We start from the raw sequence: 21,292 nt of genomic DNA, 5'->3' as shown, positions 1-21,292 counted from the left end.
CCATGGGTCCATTCTTCTCGAGACAGCACAGCTTAGGTGACACTGCTTGTGGATGCCCACGGATTCAGAACACAACCACCTTCTTGGAGACGCTTGTGCCAGAAGGCAAACACAGCACTAAGTATCATCACCATGAGAACAGCAGCAACTGCGTTGGAAAAGAGGAAGGAGGAAGTCAAGCAACAGAGAAGGAAATAGAAGGATTTTAAGATCATTCCTGGGAGGAATGGGCCTGCAGCACTCACCACTACAGCTTCCGTGTGAGGAGCTGTCTCCTTTCCAAATGCCACACAGAATCTGTTATTTTGTATCTGGCAGAGGCTGTGAAATCATACTTCTGCAATAATATATTTAAGAGAAATACAACGAACTGGTAACTGAACAGGTGACAAGGTTAGATGGACAACACCAGCTTTCATATTGCATTGTATTTTATCGAGTGCCCATGGGCAGAGACCTTTGTTAAAACAGGCCTTAAAAAGCTTTCAAAACAAAATATCCAAACCAGATCACCACAAAGGTGTGTATGTTTTTGTTTTTAACAGTTTCCACAGACAGCATCATCCTGGAGTTTGCCAGAGAAAGCTGAAGGAGGGTCTTGCACGGAGCACAGAAATCAGGTATGCTGGGGAAAGGAAGCAGCTCCCGGTGTCTGTGTGCGTGCGTGTGCAATGAGACACCTGCCAGTCCTTCACAAACGAACCTTGTGTTCAGGGAGCTCACTTCAAAGAACTACTTTAAATGCTGAAAGAATTATATCGATTTTATAAAAACAAACTTGCATATGTCTCAGAAAGAGCTGTCTAGGTGCCTGTCTCATACTGAAATCTTTAGAGCATAACAAGAGTTACGTGCGTTGCCATATTTACCGGTTATCTCAGATTCCTAAATCCAGAGCTTTGGCTGGAGTCCTGGCCGGCTCCTGGGGGCGGACAGCTCCGTGCCGGGAGCGGGGCTGAGGGGGTGGCCGGGAGATCCCGCCCCAGTGTCCGTCCCGGTGCCTCGGGGAGCCACCCGCCGCTGCCGGGCCGTGCGGTGGAAGGGGGAGCGGGCAATAAGTGTTTGGGGTCACAAAGGAGCAACAGGAGGGGAAGAAGCGCTACCGGGGGCCGGGCGGCTCGGCTGCCCGACGGGCGGTGCCGCCGGCGGGGGTGGCGGAGCGGCCTGAGGGGCCGCGCCCGTTCCCGCGCGCGCGGCCCCGGGCTCCCGGCGCTGCCCCGGGCCCTCAGCGCGGCGCGGCCGCGGCGCTGGCGCTGCTCCCCGTGCCCCGGCGCCGCGGCAGCTGCGGGCAGGGCGGGGCACCGGCGGGGCCCGCGGCGGCGGCCGAGGGGCGCGGGGCGGCGGCCGGGCCCTCGCCGCGGGGCAGGACGGAGCGGGCCGCCCGGCGGAACTCCTCGCTGCGCCACGTGTAGAGCAGCGGGTTGAGGGCCGAGAGCGAGCAGAGCAGCAGCCAGCTGGCGGCCTGCAGCGCCGGCGGCGCCGGGCGCAGGAAGAAGCCCAGGAGGCTCACCCAGACCAGGGGCTGGGTGCCCAGCAGGAACACGCAGCAGAGCAGCAGGACGGAGACGCTGCTGAGGCGGCGCTGGGCGCGGCGAGGCGGCGGCGGCGCGGCGGGGAAGGGCAGCTGGTGCAGCAGGTGGAAGTTGAGGACGCTGACCCGCTTGGCGCTGCCCCGCACCCGCCGCACGATGCCGAGGTAGCAGTGGAGCAGCAGCGCGGTCTGGCCCAGCACGGCCAGGGCGAGGAGCAGGGCGGTGTAGCGAGAGCTGCCGTCCGACTGGGCTGAGCCCAGGGTCCAGAGCCCGGGCAGCAGCGGGACCGGGAGCAGGGCGAGGGCCCAGGAGAGCCCGATCATGCAGCCCGTGTGTCTCCGCTGGTAGAGGGCCTGGTACACGCTGGGCAGCTTGGTGATGAGCACGTACCTGTTGAAAGCCACCAGCAGGTGCGAGGCCAGGGAGACGGTGAGGCCGAGGCCCAGGAGCCCCCCTCGGAGTAGCCGGTACTCCGCCGAGCGAAGGGAGGAGGAATTGGGGGGCAGCAGCCCCAGCACAGCCTCCTGGGGCATCCACAGGGCGCACACGCTCAGGTCTGCCGCACAGCCGTTCACGATGAAGGCATTGCTGGTTGTCTGCAGCTTCTTGAAGGAGAAGACTAAATAGATGACCATCACATTGGATAAAGTCCCTGAGATAGCTAAGACTGCGTAGAGCAGCGACAGAAAGATGCGGGTCCCGGAGGAGTCCTCCCAGAGCAGCAGCAGAGGCGAGCTAGCACTCCAGGAAGAGGCGTTGGGCATCTCGCTGAATGCAGCTCAGTTTTGACTTCGCCCTGTAAATCCCATCCTTGTCTGGGTCAGAAGTTCTGCTGCAGGAGTCACCGAGCACACGGGAGACTGTGCAGCTGAAGGACTCGAAGGCAGGTTTCAGTCATACAAGCTGTAAGGTCCAGAAAATGCTGTTTGCAATAAGGATCCAAAAACCAGCAGTGTCCAAGGCAGGTAGGCAGCAAGAGTGTCCACAGATTGTAGCTGGTGAAGGTGGGTCCATAGGGAGGCAAATGGCTGTTGGCAGACCAGAGCACGACTGAGGTTTCCGTAGCTGTGAAAACAGCAAAGCAGCAGCACCTTGCAGTCGGCAGCAGAAACGGCAGCAACTGATACAAAGCTTTGCAGTTTCTCCTGTGCCACAGTACGTACACTGTATATCATTCCAGGAAGATTCAGCCCTTCCACTCTTCATGAATTATTCAGCAGATTTTCAACTTGTTAAATCAAGAAGGAAAAAAAAAAAAAAAAAGCCAAACGCGATCATGCTCCAGAAATACTCCAACTACACAGTCTGACTCTTTTCTCTCTGCCTTACCAGTCTTCTGGGTCTAACCCATTTACACAACTTTCATTTGAAGCAAGGTTTTAAACCAGTATCAGTCACTCCTGTCTGAAATACAGTCCATAAACTGTAGAATTTTTTCTGCTTCATACTCACTTTTTAACAGATTTTTTCCTGATCTTTTTTTGGTTAAGAGTAAGCTCAGTATGCTTCTGCAATTTTAGTTAATTTTAGAACTGGTCTATAATAACAATATGCTTTCCAAATGAAATCTTTCTAACACAATAAATAGACCAATCCTTGTAAGACGGTACTTATTTGAGGAAGCTGGTTCTCAATCTATCTGAACATTTTACATCTCTTCATAAACCTCAGCCTCTCAACCCACAGGAAAGCCTGCATTGCCACCCTGCCAGAGGTGAACACTGGTGTTGCTGAGCACACAGATAACACAGGATCTGTGTAGTATTTGAAACCGGCTCACTCCAGTATTAGTTCCTGGAGAGGTGAATAACAGCTCCTGAGGTGGACTAAAAACTGATTGAAGAGTAGGCATTAACAGTCCATTCCCAGATGGAGAATAATGCATGGGATTCTCCCAGGAACTCTACCCTGCTTTACTCAAACAGGGACAGAATAGTAACTGTCCTTAACCTGGACAAGACTTAATAAGAAAATCAGTAAGAGAACTTAGATTTGCTTTGAAAAGCTTTCCAGATACAGAATGCTGGTTAATTTTGTGATGAGCTTAAGAAAAAAACTGCTTTTGCAGGTAGGTTAGGTATAGGCTGCAGAAGCAAGCAATCACAGCTGGTAAGGTATTATCTGTACCAGAGACCTTCATAAGGCATTTTTAGACATTGTTCAACTCCTGAAGCTAATAGCAATACCAAAATAATGTATTAGGAGGTAGTTATAGTTGCAATGTACATTTTTTCAAGTTAAAAAAGTTACATTGTGTGGGTTAATTGATGTTGCAATACAGCATATCTTTTATTTGATAAAAAAGGCTCATGTTAACAATTGACAGAAATATTGATCCAAAGGTGGATTCGTTACAAACATGAATATCTATGTTCACTTTTAATTAATTAGATGGCTCATGTGCTTAAGGTTAAAGACATGCCTCAGTGATTTACTTGATCAGGCCCTTAATTACCATATTTTTTGCCTGCTGCACTTTACAGTGTAGATCTAATCAAGTGTCAAACCTTTTGAGGCCTTTCATTGTTTAGTTGTCAGTAAAGAACAGTTATTATAGAAACTAAAATCCTCCTCTTTCTGCAGTACTGTAATTGAAAAATAGTCTCTGAATTTGTAACAAGAAATACCTCCCTAACTGAAAAGCTTCATAAAGCATACTTTAAAAAGATATTATGATGATTAACTGTTTCATAAGATGTTAGCCACAGAATATTATGCCCTGTAGAGACCTTTAGATTTATTTGATCCATTCATTCAGGTTTTGAGAGATCTTGTGCACTACAACTTGTTCTCCCAGAACCAGATATATTCATATTTGAAGGAACAGAAATGGTAAAGTTCAAGGACAAGTGAACATAGGATATAAAATAAATTTCAGGCTATTTCTTAAAAGCTACAAGGTTCTAAAAGGCCTTCCTGACCTTTTACTGTTTCAGATGTTTTTGTTGTTGTTAAGAAGTTGATTGTTGCAGAATACTGACTTATTTATGAATTTAAAAAAAGTTGTACATAAGCTGGTGTTTATGTATTTCATCTAATAAATCAATAAAAGTCTAGAAAAAGACCAAAGGAGAGGTTGATTCCTATGTACTAGAAACCTCTTAATTAGCTGTACTTCCTGTATATTATTTAATTTGCACATCCAAATCACCATCCATTATTCATCCATATTCAGTTGCAGAAGCCTTTTGTTGTTTTTTTTTTAGATCAGACTGTCACCAGAATTTGGGCAACTTGGAAAGCATCCACTTTATTCCCAGCTTTCCCATTCCTTTAGAGTGGCTGTGTAACAGTTACACACTGTCCACAGCTACTGCAAGAGAGACTGACAGGCTAATAAATAATAAATAATCATGCAATGCAACAATTTGCTGAAAATCAGCAACAGAGTTAAACAAATGTTAGAACCATTTGTGATTAGTTTTAAATTGAAGAAAGGCCAAAAAGCTAAAGAAAGCTAAATTGTTTATATTCTTATGGACAAAGAACCTCCTGTTGGTGGGACTAAGAGACTTGTTGCATATGCAAAAAAGTCAAGGTATATTACACCTGTAACAAGGGGCCTCAGCCAGAAAGGACTCCTCAGTTCAGACACAGCTTTGAAATCACTGTATTTTGAAATATAATGCCATCATCATAATATCAACATGTTGATCAAATACCTGGCATTATACAAAGCATAAACATAACCAACAAAGTTTAGAGAGATTGTTAAAAGAGGTATCTGTCTTGCTAATGGCCTTTTGCAGTGTTATCCTACTTTTAAGTACATTACATGGTTTACAGGGAAGAAGGTGACTTTGAAAAGTTATCTTCAGTTAGAGATCAAATCATCAAAAGATCTAGGAAAAAACCAAGAAACAAGGAAGCTGGCTTATACAGGCATTTTATTATCAATTAGCTGTATATATATATATATATCTACATTTCAAAATTAATCAGTATTTTATTAAGGAAAACTATTTATAACAAAGTAAATGAGAAAATTCTTTATGAGAGGTAGAATTACCTTATTAATCTAGAATTCATATACAATATATTGTATATATACACACACATGCTACTTTGTGTGTATATGTTACATATACACAGTTGCAAAAATGTACAGTATTGCATGTTAAATTTACTCAGTGATTTTGATTTTTATAGCTGCTCTTGGTATTGCTTTTGAACACTTTCAGTACAACTTTCCATAGCAATTTGTGATCTCATCTTTTAAAAACTGATGTAGCACTTAACTTCATTTGTAAAGCAAATGCAGGGTATTCACATGTCTTCAGGAACAGAGACTGACAACTCAACTAAGTTTTAAGTTTCTGCTGCTATTGGAAAAACAAACAGGTAACAAATCTGTTTTGGTTTTGTCTTGTACATGAGGGGAAAATAAAATCCTCACAGTTGCTTAAATTCTTTTCCTTACAATGCACTTGTGAGTTCTGAAAATTTTACACATGATCTTTAGTACCTCCCTGTAACACCATTTCATCCTAAGCCTCATTCCTAATCACAGCTGACTTACCTGTATGTTCTACAGAGTAAAGAGCATCTTTACTATGACAAAAACCTTCCATGAAAGGAGGCTATCTCAGCTTAACAACAAATGTACAGGTACAAAGCATCCGGTTGCTAGATAAAAATTGAACATATGACCAACATATACTGTGTGCTGCTAAGGAAATGGTACACATACTGCCAAATACAGGTTAAAATCATGCAAGTATGCAGTGCTACCTAATTCATTGTACATTTTTACCAACTCCAGTTTGGTCTGCCTTCATTTTTGCAGCATATATTGCATAGCAAAAGTTAACACTCCACATTGAAAACAAAACATAAATCCTTTAAGAAATTGAAAGAGCATTAATTGTACAATTCAGTCATCACATAAATTACTTCTGTGTTGCAGTAGAAGATGTAATTACATCACATATCAACAAATATTTTCCCTTTATTTTTCTTTCATTGTGTTTCCTTAAGAAACATTAGCAGCCGGAAGTGGAAAGCACACTATGTATCAATTACTTGATATTGTAATAACAAATCTCTCACTAGTTAGACTTCCATCCAATTACCCGAAGACCAATTAGTAAAAAAGTAAATTACATTAGGCTCTAAGAAATAATGACGGACCCATAAAACAAGAAAAATCTCTTGTTCATAGAAAAAATTATATCTTTGATAAACATGTACAAATTCTTTAAAACACACAATTTTGTAGCAAAGTAGACCCTAAATTAAAATATATTCTAGTTTTTACATAATTTTTATATATAGTTTACCAAAATATTCTCTTAATACATATTTTAACACTGTACACAAGTTAATAAATGCCATAATGAAACTCATTAGAAATATATTCAAGCTGTCTCAACATAAAAAATTTAAATTTGTATATAACATGGGTAGTAATTTCCATAAATTCAACTTCAGTGCATCTGCAGTAGTCATTAACAATAAATTTCTGCCCGTTAAGAAGTCTCCTCTTGGTGTTAAGGGATTAATACATCTTGTATTGAAGGTTCCTCCTTTTAATGAGCAGCTGCTTCAGTTCTTTTCCATCATGAAGGACATTGATTTGAAGAGCTCAGCAGGTTTCACCAAAGCAGCAAGGCCTTAGTACTGAACATACCCAGACTGAAGGGACTGTGCAGAGAAGAAAAACTGATTAAAACTTACTGGAGAGGTTTTATTTATATATATAAAACATATATTAATCGCTTAAGGAGTGGAGGAAGGACAGAAAGGAGGAAAATAAATGAACAGAGTTGGGGGGGAAGACCTGAATCCCTACATAGGTAAACATGAATAAAATAAAAGAAACTAAAAGCTGAGTAAAGTCCATCAACTTTGCTGTATCTACACTTACTTTTCCAAACCAGTTTCTTGAGAATCTTAACAAAAGTGTAACAAGTCCTTTAAAATATCACTGCTACTGTAGTTGCATTGTTTCCATTTATCCTGAATGAGAACCCAACTGCTACTGTAAAAGTCAGCTTACTTTAGATGTTGATTCAGATAATGACACAGGAAACACATGATGTAGCTCATTAGTGAGGAAAAAAGCTACATCAGTAATTACACAGATGCATAAGTTTATGTATCACTACCAAAACCAGGTGAAAATGAAGCACTGCAAATGGTTCATCTGGATTAGTAAGAAGTCAGTATAATTAAGACAAAATCATAACCTGCTCTACTGTATTTATTTACATTTCTGTTTCTACTGAAGTCTAAAGTTTTATTAAAAATTTAATCAGCTTAGACAGTATCCAGTTGTTTTATTAGCTCCTATACAGATGTGTTTAAGAAGTCATTCTGATGAATATAAGCCTTGTACAGTGATGAGCTGTCCCAGATTAGTATGGTTATAAATAAAGAGCAAATAAAACCCCCAAAAGTATTTTAAAACAGCATCTGTTCTTCAGCATTAGAGAGAATTACTGGAGACCAACATGACTCCTAAGACAGACTAGACCCTCACAGTCTTCCCTTCCATTTTCCTACTATTCCTAACTAGCCATTACAGAAAATGCTCTTTGGCACCCATAATGAAACCCATTAGTACAAGTGCATAACACATTTCTATATAGCTTTATAGCTCTAACTAATATCATACAACTACTTTCCCCCTATATTTTAAGTCTCAGTGTATATTTTCAAAGTTGTCTTTTAAATGCATTTCCACATCTTGAAGATTTGAGACCTTTGAGATCTGGATAGTCTTTCCTAGGCAGAAAAGTGCTGTCAGCATATAGATTTGAATATCACTGACTTAAGGTCTAGTTTTAGTAAGAGCAAGGCAGAAGGAATAGCCCTTCGTTAATGAGCACTTGAAACTTCTCCTCTCTTAATGATCCTCAAAGGCTTCTCATTTTCAGAAGTGCATTTTAACAACTGGAAAGATTGTTACACTTAATTAGTGCAGTATTTTAAATGGATCCATCAAAACAGAATCCCAAGTAAAGCTGATTAACAAACATTTTTAAAAGGCATGAAGTGTGGTTATATACTCTCATATGTTGTACAGTAATAATTACTTTAAGCTTGGACAGATGAAAGATGACCAGAAAGCACTTTACACTCTTCAAACCAGCAAGTGTCAGTTACAAAGAACTGAGAACACCAGCCCTTCACTCAGCAGACAGCAGTAACCAGCAATTCCACATCATGATTTCAATGAAAGAAGCAAACCATAAATTAAAGATTCTGAAGTTTAAACCGCAATTCTTAAAAATGTTAGCCATCCTAGTTACAAAAAAAAAGGGGGGAAAAACCATCAAGAAAACACATTAAAACCCCCCAAATATCCAGCAGCACATGTTGTATGGAAAGAGGATAGCATGTTTTGGTAATTTTCATTACAGAGGGGTAGGCACAGTTTATTTACTTTCAAATGGAGATATATGTTTTTCAGAGTGTTCCCACTCCCATCATAACTCTACTTCACATCCATATGATTTCTTCCTAATGTCTCAAAATCTTTTCTGAATACAGGGAAATAATTAAACAGCATTTTTCTTCAGATTAATCTATGTGACTTCACATAAATTTCTATCACTAAAAACATGGTGATACCTGTAACAACTGAGCTATTATAAAGTATACATACTCACATTTGAGTTTGAAAAATTTAAATATAGCAGGAGAGGCTTGCTGTTTTGATTTTTTTTTTTTGCATTTTTAAAAAAGTCATTTGTGTTCAAATCTCTTCACATGTCTAAAGAGATTGACTGTAAAGCTTCAAAGCCTGTAATTGTGGTTTTTTTTCTCGTTTTTCTTTTAAATCTTTTGAGGAGTTTTCTATTTTAAACTTTACATTTGCCATGACTCAAAGTATGGCCTATGCTTCTGAAAGTTTCATTAAAAACAAAAAAAACCCCAGTCCATTTTTACAAGTAATTTGCTGGATTTAATAAAATCTTATCTGAAATCGAGTTAAAAATAGAAGGGAAAAAACCCCAAAGCAAATTGACTGCTGAATTGCCAAGACAAGAGTATAAAATCAGTTGATGGAGAAGAAATCTCCATGTATATTCCTACAGTGGTCCCATGCCATGTCAAACTTGCCATTTTATACCCAAGTAACAGACATTTAAACAAAGAACTAAGAATTAGATGGTTTCACTACAGTTAAGCATATCTAATGAAGTTTATGCTGAATTAACTGGTTAGATTACTTTCATTTTTCTTCAAAAGGAGGCACAGAAAGCTTCCTGGGAGAGAAAATCAGCACCAAATCCACTGAGGCACTAGAACTGTATTTGCTGATACAGCATGGTAGGACCAAGGCAGCCTGAATTTGAACTCTGTTTCAGGACAGAATAACCCCACAGCATTTAGGCCTATTTGTTAGCACTGGAACATGCCCTCTCCCCAGATAATTGCAAAAATGTAACTTAAGTTTTTGGAATTGTGCATCAACTCTCCCAAAACACTGCTGCAATAGGAGTGCTGCTGCAGGCAAGAACCACTTGTGAATACACAAAAGCCACTAAACCAACTCAGGATGCATTAGGGAAAATGTACACATGCATGTGAAATCTGTGGGTCTGCTCAATTTACACATCTGCAAGGTGCACTAGTGCTTGGTTTTTGCAAAGCATGTCCTATCTACATTAATGGTAAGTTCTTATTAAGAAAAAACATGTTACAGGTAAAAATGATGTATATGAATTTTAAAACACTGCCAACACGTCTCAATTTTTTGGCAATGTTTCCATCTTGCCAGTTTCCATGACAGCTATAGAAGCAAAAGGTGACTCATCTTAAGACTACCCAGTTACAGATTCTCCAATAAAAATACATTTTAAAGAGTGATATTTGGATTTAGAATTATTTTAAGAACAAAGCAAAAATCTTATAGCAGTACCTTAAGTGTGATCATAGTTGAAGAGAGTAATTCTGCAAATGTTATTGTGAGACAGTGTTTAATCAAAACACACACTTTGTAAAATAAAATATTTATTCTATTTACTGGAACATCAAGTTTTCTCTTTTTTTTTAATCAAGCTTTTCTTCTAGTTCATCAGCATAAACACAATGAAGTGGATTATAAACTTGCACTGATGAAGGACAACACCATTAGAGGAAAATACATGTCAGACAACAATAGTTACAGTCATGCTTATTTTTTATTCTTTCTTTTTGTTAAGCCAAATGTGGAACAGCAGTATTAATGCTGTTTCATTGCAAAACATTGCAAAAAAAAAATCAGTGAATAACCTTCTCTCCATACTGCAGGAAAAACTCACTAAGGAGTTTAGTGAACATAAACTAGAACTGGAAAATTGCTGTGCTAGCCATCCCAAAATGCTCCTGAACCACTCGTGTTAACAAAGACAGATAAGTAAGAGTGATAAGGTGATTTTCTAAAATAAAAGCACTGCATGATTACAGATGGTTAGCTTAGATATCTAACTCAGGGAAGGGAGATTTTGGCAATTAAGAGAAAGGGAATTAATCATTCAAGAGTCCTTTGATGAGCTAAATGAATAAACAAAGTACCAGGACATGTAATAGACTTCTGTCAGGTACATCACCTGATGTGCTCCAATTAGAAAGAACACAAACACTGCAACAAGCCCAGGCTGGGCTGTCACGACTTCAAGTAATTTCAGCATCTAAAGCAGTGAAGTGGAAATGATGAAAAAGAATTCTGTTTTTAAAAGAATTCTGCCAGAACTGGTAGCTTGATACTGCTCCATATTTTGCTGATGAGCTTCAGACCACTGGTAAGTGCCACCAAAAGCAAAACAGCTGCATGTCAGGGGCTGAAGTGGTAAGGAAAAACCAATCTTCCTTGACGGGTTAATCGGTCCCAGAAGAGGAGGGGAGGGGAAGGAGAAAAAAAAACCCCAACCAACCAACTAAAAAGAAAAAAAGATGACGCTTTTCCAGAGTTCCACATGAAAAAAAAAAAACCTCCCAAATCAAACCAAAAATCCCTCCAGGAATGCAGGACATGAGACTCAAAATAAACAGAAGTCACTATCATCAGCAGTAACAACTCTTTTTCTTTCCCCCCTCCCCCTCAGCTCCCAGTGCATTACAGCCAAAGAAAATAAAAAGTTATGTAGTTATAAGCAGGATAGCACTGCATAGCAGCTGTCTGGGCCAGAATGATTTAAAAAAAACTAAAGAATTTGAACACTTTCCAAAAGGATTTTTGAGCTGACTTGGCTTATCAAAAGAAAATCAATTTGAGATGAGTAGCATGAGATAACCCCACAACAAGAAAATAAGACAACAAAGGGCTATAACACTGACATAACAAAGAGATACAGAAAGTTCCAGGTTAAAAGTGAAATAGTTTTAAGCATGACTCTGTTCAATCAGTAGGACTAAGCTTTCAGAAATATTATGTTGCCCTCAAACTAAACCATCTGTATATTTTCCAGTGAGCTGCTCACTACCAGACAGAAAGCATTCAGAGATTAAATGATTGAAAAACCTACTCTTGTCTTAAACCTCAGGACATCACAGTGACTGCACTCAGTCAATTGTGCAGAAAATGGGAACAATTTAGTGCACTCCTCTGTGACAGAGAGATGCACAGGGCTACAGGATACATTTAGAAGCAAATGCATTAATCAGAAAATGTGTTTTCATATCTGAAAACAGTATTCCAAACAGTAACATTTTTTAGCCATTATATTAAAAGAACATTACTTCACAGGTAAATCAGAAACTTGCACTTTGCTATGTAGACTCTGCATGGCATGACTTTCTAGGAAATGCTGTTTTTCACATCACAGCATATAATATATAAAATAGAGTATTTTTAGCTGACATCACTCTTCAGAGAAGACTGGAGAGAGAACCTTGTTTAAAGATCTTGCTGCATTTGACTGTGTATAATCTCTACTTCTCAAGAGCAATATCAAGCCAAGAATTATTCACAGGTTATATTCTTTATATCCCTTATAGCCTTCCATGCATTAAGTCATTAAGATAGGTAGGAAGAAAATTAAAGAAGTTCTTATAAACAGGGGAGTAGTGCATTTTAGAAAGGTTTTTTTTCTTTAAAAATGCTTTCCATTCAACCTAAAACTTTACACTATGCCTAAGATATTTCATTTAAATTAATGGTTTAAGTCAATTAACAGTTCTACTGCAAAGAGACAACAATTAATTTCCTTCTTCACTGCAATGCACAGAGCTGTAAGCACCTCTGTGCTGTAAACAGGGCTATTTCACCTGTTCATGAATTGCTCCTTTCTTCTTCCTTCAACTACACAGTAACCAACATTCCTTGTTTTCCTCTCTTTTCCTAAGTCATCCTCGTCTAATAAAGAAGGCATGCTACAATTCTGGAAGTTACATTGTAAACCAACCCCTCTCCCCACACAGATTTGGGGAATTTTTGTGTCAAAGCCAACTACATTGCACCTCGAGGGTTTGAGAGATGAAGGAGAACCACAGCACTATCCAACAATTTTGTAACTATCTAGACACAAAAGAAACCTGAAGTGTCACCAAAACTTAATTTCCTTTTCTATGCTTATGGAACAAACCCACTAGCATGGCTTTCACTGTAAAAAATCATTTTTAGCATTAAGTTACAGCAACTACCTCTCCAAAGGAGATGACACTTCCCAGCTTTTAAGATGTTATATTTACATTCAACCTTTCAAGCTGCCTGAGGAAAACAGGCTTGCTGTTTTTGTAATGCTTTACAATGTCATTTGGTACCCTTGTAAATTCTGGCCTGTTGTGAATGATGTCAGCTTATTTTCATGACTAATTCATATTAGAGTTACAAGGAGTTTCTTCTCCTTAGGATGCTGCATGTAAGTTTACATGCATATGCCTTATGCATAATATGTAGTTGTAAGTAAAATATGAAAAAAAGCCCTCTAAAAATGCTGCTGGCAGCATAAAATTCACAAAATGAACAACTGAAAAGAATGGGAATGGGCTGACTCTCCAAAGAATTATTGTTCAATACATTAAATATGAGAGAGTATTGAAAGTGAGACATAAAAAAAAAAAAAATCAGCCAATTTACCACTTATTATGCAGATGAGTGATTGCTCTTACCCACTGGTGGTATACTGACTTTTAGTTCCAGCATACTCAATAGGAACGGAGGACTGAACTCCTGAGGACTGAATTTTTGTAAGCATATTGGATTGAAGACTGGGAACTTCTAAAAAGGACCGAGTTTGCAGAGCAAACAAAATGCATGAACAAATGAAAGACTCATCAATGTATCTCAAACAAAAATTCCTTCCTGGCTTGATATATAGATTTTCACCTCTCTCTTCACCTCTGTGCCTGAAGAAATTAAACCAAATTAGTTAAACAAGAACAGTCCTCTTGTGCTAGAACTTGTTTCACCATAGAAAAACTGTTACAGTTTCTATATCTCACTTGAATAATCTCAATTATATATAGTTTATTACAGTCCCATGTAGCAGGGAAAAAGAGAATCAAATTAAAGAGGTGAAGATATGGCAATATTAAGAACTCCCCTGCAAAAAGTTACTGCTGCTGTTTAAAGTAAAGTTTAAACTCAATTTTAAACTCAGAACAATGATTCTAAGATCATGGAACATCAGCATTTATTTCCAGATAAACTGTAGTGGATAAGAAGCTGAAGTTTTTTTTAAACAAGGAGTCTGAAAGCATCAAGTATTCTGAAAAGCTGCTTTAGTCAAGCAGATTCTACCACAGTAGGAAGAAGTCACTGAGATAGAGAATACAGAATCACGTTCCCTCAACTAACTTCAATGTTCTGTTTATAGAGATTACATTTCAGTCACACATGCAATTTAATTCCACAATGGAATAATGAGATTTTATTTCCTACTGTCATCTATCCTCAGAAATAGTAATTCATACTCCCAAGCTACAGAGATGTGGCTTCTGAACTGTGAGTGGTGCCACAACCGAGCTGCTAACAAGAGGGTAGGTCCTCCACTTCTGCAGGAAGAAAAGAACACAGCCCATGAATGATCTTTGGCAGGACATCCTAGGTACATGCAATGAATGTTATTAGCTGTTTTCAGACAGACTCACCACACCCAAAACCACTAGCAGGTCTAACACCAGAACTTTCTTTACATGAAACAATTTATCAGTGCTAAGGAAACAGAAGAGCAATGTGCAATACTTTGAAGTTAATTTTACACAAAGCCAATTTTATTTCCACATAGTAAAAAAAATAAAAATCCTGAGTGTCAGAACTAGCTGAGAGAGGCTGACAGGCTCCCTTAATCATAGGCAAAATCTATTAAAAACAGTGTACTATTTTTGATAATTAGTAGGCTATCAAATCCTTGGAAATCCAGTATTTTAAATTGGTTTTAAATTTATAGTAGTAGATATGATTATTTTTCCCTAGAATAGATGAAGCTGTTTCTGATTTCATAACTGAAGATTCTCTAGTCTCTCTTCTCTATATTTTGTATAGAAACACTTTCAAGTTGCATTAGTTTATCTGAACATCTTCTTTATACAGACTCTTTTACACAGAAAAAGAGCACAAAATAAGCCCAAGGCAGCGAAGTTGTTGAGGAATGAAAGCTTCAATGTGAGACCATCAGAAATATCTTCCTTATAATACTTTCCACATTTGGTGTTAGAAAAGGAGTAGGTTTCAAGTCAAGAGCACTAATTGCTCAAATAAGCCCTATCTTTAATGATATTCTACTTTCTATTTACCAAGGTACATACAAAGGCTTCTTAAAATCTGTTACTGCACAAAGATGAAGACACATAATTAAATTATAGACTTTGCTATGGATAATTTGAAATAAAATCTAAAGGGTAAGAAGGTCCATAAAAAAAGTTATCAGAAAAGATGTAAAGTTCAGGCACAATTTATGTTCATGAAGCTTCCATGTAACAGATGCTTAGAAGAGATGGGAAAAAAGCAGCTGAAATGACAGGTAACAGACAAAGGTGCTGTTCAGAGACATTAGAAGAAGCTGGAGAATTATGCTGAGTTAAGATTTTTTTTGCAACAGTTTTGCTCACAGAAGCAAGGAAGAAAAGCATCAGTGAGCTGCCTGAAAGTGCTGTTGTGACAGTGACTTACAGGAATGGCCTCTGGCATGGTGCTGGAGGGGCTGTAAGGCCCATAAAGGTAGGCTGGTGCATACTCATCTGTCACGGCGCTGTGCAAACTGCTTGTGCTGCTCAGATTGTTGCCACTACTGCTGCTGCTGTTGTATAAGTTGTTGTTCAGTTCATGGTTTTTTCTGTGTGGCAGCTGCAAGCTGCCATTCAGGTGACTGGAGATATGGCTTACAGTAAAACCTGTCCTAGAGGACGATGATGTCTCATTGCTCTCATCAGCATCTGAAGCAGCATACAGGTTCCCTAGAGAACTGGCTAGTCTGGAGTTTATGGAAACGCTGAATGGAAAACACATGCAGGGAAAAATATTCACAAGGTATGTAGAGATAAATACAAAAATGTAACAGACAATTCAGAAGACATTAGGTGAATAACACACACCATTCTGAAATAATCTGTGTTTGCACACAGGTTCATTTCTAGCTCCTAAGTAACAAAAAGCAGAATTCTTTGTAAGGACTTTCTAAGTTTTGCTTATTCAAGCACTACACCATGGCCAGCTTTCCCCTCTGTCAAACCACACATGCATGCAGGAGATGGTGTTAAAAGGTTTAGGCAGTGTCTGATTTATACTGAAGTAGTTTGTGTACATGGAACAGTTTAAGAACTCCTGCTCTGTTTCTTGCTATCAGTTTTGTGATACAAGCCTTCAAGTAACCAAGGAGTAATATGACAGAATTTGAGACTAGAAATAGGGTGTCCTGAAATATCTCAAGCTGGTTACTCTGTTCAGGCAAATATTTGTGCACATATTTATTAAAAATGTATCAATTATTCTGAGTATCATTTAATATATATATAATAACTTAGGACAACACTTATAATGGAGCTAAATAGTAATAAATCAAGGGTTCATAACGAAATTAATTACCACTCCATATGCTGAGAGTAATAGTATATAGACTGGTGGGAATATCTACAAAGCATCTGTAAACTGAGATAAGTGAAAGAAACTTTGACAACCCATTTGAACAAGACAGTGCTGTTTCTGATGGCACAATCTGTATAAAACTCAGGTCAGTAGGACCGATTTTGGTTTTTGCTTGTTTTTTTAAATCTGTAGGCAACTGAAGTTTGGCTAGTGGAACAGCAAATCACTGTAAGTAAATTTAAGTCTTCTTATAGCCAAGAAGAGCAAGCACTTCATGGGCTGCAGATGTGCTGACAACCACTGTAGGATACTGCAAGCATTTGTACCAAAATGAGAAGAAGGAAAAAAAAACCTTTTAAGGGTAGCGCCTGAGGACGCGGCAATTCTGCTTATTCTTTCTGCAGATGGTGAACTGAGTGCCATCACTCTGGAGGCCTTGGATCTTTCTGTGCCACCTGAAGTACTCAGTCTAAAAGGAGTGCAGAGTTCCATGAGAAGCTAGATTTTATAATTAAAATATACATCTCCAACACATGTAATCTATCAGTACACAGACTGGTATTTTAAAAAGTGTGATTTCTCAAGTCTCAGAACTCAACAGCAAAAACTCAAGTTTGCCTGCTTAAACATATTTAAAAAAAAAAAAACTTTTCAGATATCCACTCCAAGTATTTCCCCTGCTGCACCTTATTAAAAAGTTACAAGCTACTTTTCACTTTGATAATTTATGAAGGCCAAGTGTCCATTTTTTAGAGATTTATTGTAAGTTTTATAATAAATTTTAGAACTCTAAATGTAAACTTCATTAAGAGTACTTTTGGAGCTTATAGAGCAAGTATGAGTAGAAAAACCCAAAACTGTAGCATCATTTCCAAATGAAAATTTCCACAAAGTTGCACAGAACATGCAGCTCTTTCTAGGGTGGGATTCTTAATGACAAAATCCTTCATGTGTTGATAATGACCGGTATGTATGTTACACTGGACTACTCAAATTGTTACTATTACAGCTGTCCACGTTAATTAATTAATTAAAAAAAAAAAATTTCTCTAGCCCTAGATCAGGGGATACAACAATCAGACCTTAAAGGATGAAAAAACTTGGGTACAGATCTCCAACTACAAGCACAGAAGGAAAATGACATTGAGCAGCTTTAATTACACACCAAGAAATGCTAGCCATCTGGAAAATTTCCAGTGCTAGCCATCTGGAAAAATCCAACTCAAAAATTCAGGTCACAAAACTGAAAATAATGTGCTCTTTTCAGTAGTGATGCTTGATAATGACAGAAATTTTATCTTACGTATTGTATTTTAGATTCACTGGGGTAAAGCATGCAGTTTGCAGGTGTTTAAAAAGGTTTGTTACCTGCCTGTGCTCAGAAGTTTGAAATAGTGATCACATCAATTGATTAGCAATGATCCAAAACACTGAAAATTAAGACCTAGTCAAGTGATATAAGTTTAGAACTAGAATTTTAAAGTCAGTACCTGAAGGGTTGTGATATTGACCAGGTGCTCAGTTTCAAGTCTTGCAGCCTAAAGAAACAAAAGCAGCAATCTTTATCTGAGGATAAAAAACCTTTCCCCTCTGCCAAATCATATCTGTGTGTCTCAGGTTGGCTTAAAATATAAAAATAAGACTTAGACTTATTAACAAACAGTGCTTTAATTTACAGTAAAAGAACAAAAAGTTTTTCCAGGTTTAATTTCAAAGTTCACATTTTTATTGATTCTGAAAAATTCTGAATTTCTATAAGGAGTACAGAAAAGTAATTAAAGAAAGATGACCACGTTTGATTAAGAATATTTTGTTCAAGTCATAAGTTCTAAAATACTAGATATAAATTTAAAAGTTTTCAAGTATTTTTTACATTATCTTTTACTGCTACACAGTAAAAAGGCATCCCTAAACAGGAAGGCAGAGGGCAAAAAAGGAGAGAAGGAAAAGATTAACAAACCAAATCTGCAACTAATAGATTCATACCTGGAGAAGTTTCCACCACAGAAGGTGGTACAGGTAGTACCACTGCCTTAAACAAGATCATGTGCTTGTCACAGGGATCTGATAGCATGGACAGAATTTAAAACTGCAAATGACCTCAGACTGGTATAATTACCTGAGAGCTCCAGTTGTAGCAGAAGAAGGGTGTCTACGACTTTTTAAGGCATTCAGCTTATCTCCCTGTGTCATCCCATTCTGAGCTTCCACATCCTTGTCTTCAGAATCATTCTGGGAAACAAAAGCATGCAAGCAAGGGAATCTATCAAATCCTAGGAGCAGCATAGTTTGAAAGCACTGAGTGTCTCCCTTCACAAAGATCAGAACCCAGAAGGCTGCTCTAGTGTCTCCTGCACACATGGCACCACTCTTTGCATGGTGCTGGTACATGAAATGTGCCTATGTACAAACACACATTTCTGCACAACCTGACCTCAAAGTTCACGATGCTCAAGCCTAATGCCAGCGCTTATTTACTTCAAGAAGTCTGTTGAACATTTATACACACCTGCATTATTATTAGGTAAAACTTGGAATAAGCAGATTTTTGGTTTCCAGGAGGAAAGCTGACTTTTTGTTTTCTTTCATGCTCAAGAAAACAACTGAAAATCCTGAGACAATGACTTGAAATAATGGAAACTTTTGGAAGCTTGAAAAATTACTTGTAACAGTTTTAAATATTACTTGATCTTTTTTATTAAGTGGAGATTTGTTCTAATTATGTCCTAAAAATATTTAGAAATAATCTATAGCTAGTTGTTAAAAGCTCAGCTTCAAGTCTGTTTGAAATTTTTCCTAAGGACACTTACCTCCTTGAATTGATCCAAATCTGGTGCTTTGTTCAGGTTGTCAGTGATGGAAATGTCATTTAAGACAGAAAGAACTCTGTTAATGTTTCCATCAACGACTCCTCCTTGCTGTTTCTGCTTTGATCGGATGAGCTCTCCCTCCCTCCATAACATTTCTTGCTTCCTTCAGGACACAAAACCAAAGCCATTCACATCAGCACATTTGCAAACATAGAAAAAACCATATGAATACACGTCATGCTTACAGACTGCCAACATTTGAATCTTCCACACATCATCATCTGGAAACAAATTTACATGTCTAGCACAAAAAGTTTTAAAACCTCAAAACTTAAAAGCAAAAAAACCCCTTCCAGAATCACCATATTAGTCTGTAGTCATAACAGTACTAAAACTTCATTTTCTCAAATCCTTCTGGGGAAAGGTGTTAACTAAACAGGAATTTGCAATCATATTCTAAAGCTCTTAAAACACAACTTAAAAAATAATATAAACCAGTGTTTTTATATACATCATGTGTGGCATAACTGATGATACAGAACTTTGCAACTTACTAGTGGGAGTTTTCTGGATACAGATATTGTGCAGTGAAACTACAGCTGACCCGAGCACTGCAAGTGCATGTAGTCATGTAGAGTTCACCAGAACTCTATGTAAATTTTTAGGAACGGAAAGAAAATATACTTCACACAGGTGATAAAAATAATAACAATTTCTTTGCTACAATGTGCATGGGCAGAGCAGATTTTTGATGAGGCTGCATTATTCCTCAATAAGGAAGTTTGCTGGGTAGGTACCAGTCCTGCTAGTTCCATCCAAGAACTGAGACCCTATCACATACTATTGAAACAACATTAAATTCCTACACTGAACAAAGGAGAAAATAGTGAGGAAGTACATCAGAATACACTTCCATTGGAAATCTTTGTCTGGAAACAAAATATTATGGCAAACCTTCAGAGCTAATGGTTCTGAGCCAACTGCCTAAACTTGCTCAATAATAAATGCAAAAGGTAAGCACTTCAGATGGTATATAATATATTTAAAGACTATTCTTTCAATGACAATATTTAATAAATTCTATTTGCTGATTTCCTCTTTTGTCCACATCTGTCCACTTCCAACACATTTGACTAACTCCTAAATTCCCCTGAACAGAAACATTCAGTCTTGAGGCCCTGTGTCCCTCTAAGGGGACAAAATGCACAGAACTCCACAGAAGCTGACTGCTTCTGAGTAACTCAGATTTCAATCCCCTATTAATTACCCTTAAATCTTTTGAACAGGCAATAACTTACAAGTGTCAGTAGACAAATTAGATTCTATAAACAGTGCAAGATGGACAGGGATGGAGAGGAGCAAAGAAGGTATATATATATATATATATATTTATATATATTTATATATATTTATATATATTTATATATATTTATATATATTTATATATATACATACTCTTCCAAGAAGTTTTGCTGGGGTCCTATAATAGAGCCTGGGCGACATATTCTTATCCAAGCAATGGCTTCACCATGTCTGAACTTGTAGTGCTTCATGATGTAACAGGCAATCAGTGTTCCTGTTCTCCCCAGGCCAGCTGCAGAAACACAAGAATCAACAGCCACATATGAAGGGATGAGCATTCCAGAATGATCAAATAAAAGTATGAGATGTAAGAAAACTTCCATGCAATGCTATTCACTGTATCAGTATCTGAAGAAATAATTTCTGAGTCAGTGTCCCATTTATCACATAATTCAACTTCAATGCTCTGTGGATACAGAGACAAATCTTTCATACTTTGGAAAAGTTAAGGTTTAAAAGAACACTTATAACAGCAATCACTCGTGGCACTTGAAAAATTCTACTCCAAGCTTTGTTTAAAAAAGGCCAATATTTCTTAAAAAGCTGTGATCAAGCTGGATACCAACTTCATATTTATGATACCAGTAAAAAACCATAACCAAAGCACCTCTGAGAGGCCAGCACAAGTACCTAAA

General features: G+C 38.4%; 2 protein-coding genes across 5 annotated transcripts in view; both read right to left on the bottom strand.

The window, feature by feature from the left end:
- Positions 1-1,225: 1,225 nt before the first annotated feature.
- GPR88 (G protein-coupled receptor 88) lies at positions 1,226-2,340 on the bottom strand. Its single transcript, XM_063165203.1, has one exon. It carries the CDS (start codon positions 2,294-2,296, stop codon positions 1,226-1,228), a length of 1,071 nt encoding a protein of 356 aa, XP_063021273.1. The 5' UTR covers positions 2,297-2,340.
- Positions 2,341-5,118: 2,778 nt separating this feature from the next.
- Positions 5,119-21,292, bottom strand: part of CDC14A (cell division cycle 14A) — a 49,288-nt gene continuing 33,114 nt past the window's right edge. For 2 of the 4 annotated variants that reach the window (XM_063165605.1, XM_063165603.1), the window contains 7 exons: positions 20,751-20,889; positions 19,296-19,458; positions 18,605-18,717; positions 17,976-18,023; positions 16,838-16,954; positions 15,574-15,892; positions 5,119-7,175 (listed from right to left, as the gene is read on the bottom strand). In XM_063165605.1, the coding sequence (XP_063021675.1) occupies positions 7,146-7,175; positions 15,574-15,892; positions 16,838-16,954; positions 17,976-18,023; positions 18,605-18,717; positions 19,296-19,458; positions 20,751-20,889 (929 nt within the window). In that variant the 3' untranslated portion in view covers positions 5,119-7,145. The remainder of the gene's footprint in view (positions 7,176-15,573; positions 15,893-16,837; positions 16,955-17,975; positions 18,024-18,604; positions 18,718-19,295; positions 19,459-20,750; positions 20,890-21,292) is intronic. The other 2 variants (XM_063165604.1, XM_063165606.1) reach the window with 2 other exon arrangements.

This window comes from Melospiza melodia, chromosome 11 (genome assembly GCF_035770615.1).
Source record: "Melospiza melodia melodia isolate bMelMel2 chromosome 11, bMelMel2.pri, whole genome shotgun sequence".
In the NCBI taxonomy this organism is placed as follows: domain Eukaryota; kingdom Metazoa; phylum Chordata; class Aves; order Passeriformes; family Passerellidae; genus Melospiza; species Melospiza melodia.
Note: the sequence above shows the minus strand (reverse complement) of the source record. Positions and strands in the feature narration are given on the sequence as shown.

Coding starts and splice junctions, on each gene's coding strand:
- GPR88 (XM_063165203.1), bottom strand. CDS start 2,296: ATGCCCAACGCCTCTTCCTGGAGTGCTAGCTCGCCTCTGCTGCTGCTC.